The sequence below is a fragment of the Teleopsis dalmanni genome, unplaced genomic scaffold, assembly GCF_002237135.1.
Source record: "Teleopsis dalmanni isolate 2A unplaced genomic scaffold, ASM223713v2 unscaffolded_contig_0959, whole genome shotgun sequence".
NCBI classification, from domain to species: Eukaryota; Metazoa; Arthropoda; class Insecta; order Diptera; family Diopsidae; genus Teleopsis; species Teleopsis dalmanni.
In genome coordinates, this window is record NW_024032341.1 from 1 (window position 1) to 5,235 (window position 5,235).

Below are 5,235 nucleotides of genomic sequence, written 5' to 3' on the forward strand. Positions count from 1 at the left end.
TTTACAACAAAATTAACGCTTTCTATCAAGCAAAAGTGGAAAGGGTGAAACCACTGCAGAATGATGAATCTCTGAAGAAATATCGAGCTGCCTGTCAAAAAGTTATTAACATACCAATTAATGCTATAGCAGCAGTTAGTCCTCAACATCTAAGAGTAATAAATAAAAATTTGTTGTACAATCGCATTCATTTAAGTTAATACTTGTTTCTATTTATAGGATAAATTTGAAAAGCTTTACAATTTTATAAGCGGTCAACCCACAAAAGTTCCGGATGGTATAATATCAGTCAACGATCATCCACTGGGACGTGATTATTGTATGCTTTTAATGACAAAAAAAATGGTCAAACAAGGTGATTCGCAAATTGCAAGCAGCGCGCCAGCAGCATTTCCAGTAGCGTCAGTTGCCATATCCTTATGGAAATTAATACCAGATTTCGGAATTCTTTTCCTAGCCTACTTGTTTAAAGAATCGCCCTACTTAGTACCATATTATATACCACAGCAACCACAACAGTCCGTTGAAGACTACTTTAAAGTACTTGGTTACACATTTAAGGATGGTGTGATAGAAAAGCAAGATCTATTTTTGCAACGGCATGCCGGTTTCGCTCGACTGTTTTCAGCTATAATGATAACTAATGGTCGTCAAGCAGATGGTCATTCACACCCTTTCAGTATCGATCAGTGCTGGATTTGGTTGTCAAACTTGGTAAATCTTGAACCAATGCCAGATATTTGTACGACAGTGCTTTCTGAGGTATTACACGTCGTTTCACCGTATCTATACGCAACTTACGGCAAACAATTTGTCAAACTTCTTGTTTTCATAAGGCAATCATATATTCCAAAAGTAAAAGAAATCGATAGTGGAGGAGCAACTACCCGTTTAGAACTTATGTTGGATAACTGTTTAATGAAAGGAGTATTTCCAACACCAACTGGAATTTTACCACAAAATTTTTGGTAAAAACTACATAAAGAATGGACGCCGGTTAGTAATCACATTGATTACTTAAATTGCTTTTGTTAACAGAACAAAATCCAGTTTCACGTATACACACTGAATAAAATTGCAAGACTTCGAAACTTCTTTATTAAATAATTTTCAACAATGATGTGTTTTAAAATATATAAGCAAACTGTTTTTATTCTTTATGCTATAGAATTTTTTTTACCTGTAATGTAACAAACGTAGAGAATGTAACAATTAATTTTAGTCTTCATCGTCGTCATCATCATCATCACCATCAATATCTAAATCATCGAGCTCGTCTACTAAGTCCATAAAAAGTTCTTTATTTATTGGTTCGGCATTATCTATTGCTTCCGTAGTACCACAAGCTGCATCAGACAATGACGAATTATTTGCTGCCGCCTCGTCGTATTGATCTTTGAGCCGGGATGTTGACGCTATGGTTCCTGTGCCATCTACTTCTTGAGCAGCCAATGCAAGTTCCGATAAATCCAATTCTTTAAACTCTACAATGTTATCGTCATCGTCATCCTCGCGTTGATAATTATCAAACGCTGTATCACCGTCTTCCATTGGACCATCGTCCACCAAATCTGGATTAAAGCTAAACATTTCACGTCCAGAAATACCAAATTGTTTGCCTTTGCTGTAATCGCTCTTTTTGCGCTCCTCTTCCGCTGCCAATTTTTCTTTTTTCTCTTGCAGTTTTCGCTTTTTCCACGCCAAGAACGATTCTAAGGTAACTTTCGTTTGATTAGGTCCAAGTGCTGCACGTTCTTTCTCAATTAAATCGACCAAGGATATTTCTGTTGGCTTATCTTCCTTCTTTTTATCTCTTTTTAGCACATAGCCTTGAGGTAGGGCATGACGATAAATACATTTTTCGCCATTCGGGCACTCCCAAAACCAACCATATTTTGATTTTTCCACTGCTTCAATAAAATATTTACATATCTGAAAAAAATATTCTAAATAATTTTCAGAGTATTTAAATAAATGTAACTGACTAAAGCTTACAATATCAGTAGTAGGTCTTTTCTTTTCACCGGCGTGTTTTGTGTCTACAACTTCCTTTAATTTAGCGTCGTCCCAATTCTGCATATCATCCTCCGCATCTCGCATATCTACATATATGGAACGTTTTTCAACCTTAATGAAAAACATATATATATTAATTTAAATTTTGTCTGTTAATATTCAAATATTACCTTGTTTTCTATCGATAAGTCATGAGAAAATTTACATTTATCTCCTTTTGTGCAAGTGCCTTGTTTGAAAAATGCGCATACAACCGATTTGGGGTCAGTACCTTTTTCAACTTTTTGCGATTGTACAGGTTTAAATATCATAGCAAGCTCTTTTTGATCAGCCAATTTCTTATCTTTCTCTTCTTTACGTTTATCGCCATCCTGCCGGGGATGATGTCCACCACTCTGTACTTGTTTTTGTACTTGCTGTATAAATTTTTGTTGCTTGGATCCCTTCTTATTTTTAAGACCAAATGTTTTATCCTAAGGGTCAGTTATAACAAAGCATAAAATGTAAATCTTTCCTAATTGAGGTTAGGAATTGCATTGGAGAGCACTAGCCATGTAAGTATACTTGCGTCTCCTTCCGCTTACCTCAATGATTTTTTCCTTTTTTTTTTGTTCAGTTTTCTTACTAGGTGCTGCGACTTTTTTCGGCGGCATTATATATTCAGATAATCAAATGGAAATTTAAACAAATTTTGAGTGAATAGGGTTACAAAATGTGTGGATGTGTTATTAACAGAAACGGAAGAACTGTCAAATTGACATTTACTAAAATTAAAAATTCACAGTATCGTATTTAAAAAACCATCAAATTGAAAAAGGTATATTAAAATAAAACAATTAACCAATCCGTACCATCACTACAAAATGAGTTATATTTCAACGCATTTACTAAATTTATGTTTACATTATAGTTATTTGTATTTATGAATTTTAACTTGACATTTTTGTAGAAAATTTTTTGTTACAGTTACGTGGGAGTTTATAAAAAAGAAATGTTTACAATGCTCGAAAATTTTTGTTTGATCAAAAATAAATTATTTTTGTCGAACTGCAATTACTTGTTAACAGAAGAACAAAAAATTGTTGATATCTCTTATTTCAGATATCACAACAGCGACGTTTGCTATTATGAATTTTATATGTTTGAATTCACAATAACTAATATTTTAAATTTGTTTTATCTTAACTACGTGTCAAAATTTTTTGAGAAGAAATGTTATAACGACTTACTTTAGATTATTATCAAATTTATATAATAGATATATGTAAATAATTATATACCTTTGAAAAATGTACCTTAAAAAAAACTAAAAAATTTTTTATTAATCAAATTCACAGGAAGCGTTTAAATAAGCGATATATTAGGTCTGTTCCACGAGCTACTCATAGTAACTTTGAGTAAACGCTGTGTATACACAAGTACATATTCCACCAGCAAATTTTCAAGTATTTTTGTGTAAATTTTACTTCTGTTTTACTCATGTTTTACTATGAGTAGCTCGTGGAACAGACCTATTATTATTTTCTATACTTAATATTAGTACTTTTATTTATATTGTGTTTATACAACAGAAAAATAGTTTTTACAATGGTTTTGAATTTTAACATTCGACTCGTTTCTTCGAAACCTTGTTCACATGCCTAACCATAATTTTATTTTGATTTTATACATATCTCATTTTGGTTATTTATAGAATAATTTTTAAATGAATACATTGCAGTTACAAGAATAGTTAATCACAAGTAAAGGCTCAGTTAGACGGTGGGTAACGTAAGAAATTAATTCAAAGCGAAATGCATAACCCACCACACCTGCGTAGAACGAAATAAACAAAGTTCACCGTTTTTGTTTATTTCGTTATAATAATCAACTTTTAAAATTTCGCAGATACAAATGGTGTTTTGAATATGTGATTTTTAACATCACATTTGAAAACAAAAAACATATGATTTCCTTAATTTGGTTAAGTATGAACACTTTCCAAATTAACTTAATTTCATTTTAACGAAATAAAGGAAATTTGACTGTCTAAACATAGTATTACCACACAAAGTGTCTTTATATTAATGATCTCATTATCAACAAGTTATCTCATTTAAGGGAAAGGGAGAAGGGAAAAATCCAAAATTTGAAGTATGTTTTATATGTAAATTGTAAACAAACAAGAACTGAGCTGTAAAAAAGGCACTGAGGAAGTAAGTATTTAATAAAATCTAAACTAAAATGATTAATAAAATGTCAACTAATTTTATTGAATATAACATTTATTATTATTTTATTATTATTCAATTAAATTCTTAACAATTTTACTTATATTTAAAAAAGATATACCAAAATAGCTCGATCACCTCATTGCTATATGGTAAATGTAAGCAAATATAGATAATTTTCCAATTAGCTGATTGCTATAAATATGAACAAATGTAGAATATTTCCCAAATTAAAAGCTTAGAATAAATACATTTTTGGATTAAAGGTTTTTTCGTGTGCTAAGAAAGTTGACAGGATTAAAAATATAGTAAATGTGTAAAACTAAAGTTATTCAAAGAAAAGTCCTGTTGACAAACGTTTTTTTGTTGGGTGAGTTTTTTGTTGCTGCTTCACCCTTTTACTATGTTATTTGATTATCAAGCTCTTTCTTGTAATAGTAAATATCCCTAATATTTTTTTTAAAACCTTTGTAAGGCGAAACAGTGCTATCAACTTAAACCTAGTACCAACATCCAATTCGTGAGAAAAATTTACATAAAATTACTTGTTAAAAATGTTTAAAATTTATGACTAGGCTTTACAAAAAAAGTGGCGGTATCTATTAAACGCATTTTTAAATTAATTATTCCATAAACTTTTTATATAAAATGCATTGTGAATACAATTTTCATATTTTTTTCACACCCTCATGCAGCTTCATTCTCATAAAATTTCCGTAAGTATTTCTAGGCATCTCCTTAAATATGTATGTACATACATATATGCGCTTTTGGGGTTCAAATCTCACTAAAATATTTTGGATAATTTTACATTAGACATAATGGAAACTCTCCTTAAATAAGTCTTTTCATAATGGCATGAATTTGTGGTTCCAATCCGTTTATATTAATTTATTTTAAACTACGAAACTATTTCTCTAACTGCTTAGCTTAAGAACCTTAATTAAATATTCTTGAAGAAAATTCACATATTTTTAAATAAAAAATATTTGATTTTATCAAATATCAT

General features: G+C 30.5%; 2 protein-coding genes across 2 annotated transcripts; one reads left to right on the forward strand and one right to left on the reverse strand.

The window, feature by feature from the left end:
• Nucleotides 1–219: 219 nt before the first annotated feature.
• On the forward strand, nucleotides 220–972 carry LOC119663829 (nucleoporin Gle1-like; the record flags this gene model as incomplete). The annotated part of the gene is made up of 1 exon (XM_038073429.1): nucleotides 220–972. A coding segment is annotated over one exon (753 nt), but the record flags the coding sequence as incomplete, so codon positions are not given.
• Nucleotides 973–1,225: 253 nt separating this feature from the next.
• LOC119663828 (zinc finger CCCH domain-containing protein 15 homolog) lies at nucleotides 1,226–2,964 on the reverse strand (the record flags this gene model as incomplete). The annotated part of the gene is given in 5 exon segments (XM_038073428.1): nucleotides 1,226–1,932; nucleotides 1,996–2,127; nucleotides 2,187–2,489; nucleotides 2,601–2,780; nucleotides 2,868–2,964. Coding segments are annotated over 4 exon segments (1,211 nt in total), but the record flags the coding sequence as incomplete, so codon positions are not given.
• Nucleotides 2,965–5,235: the final 2,271 nt, after the last annotated feature.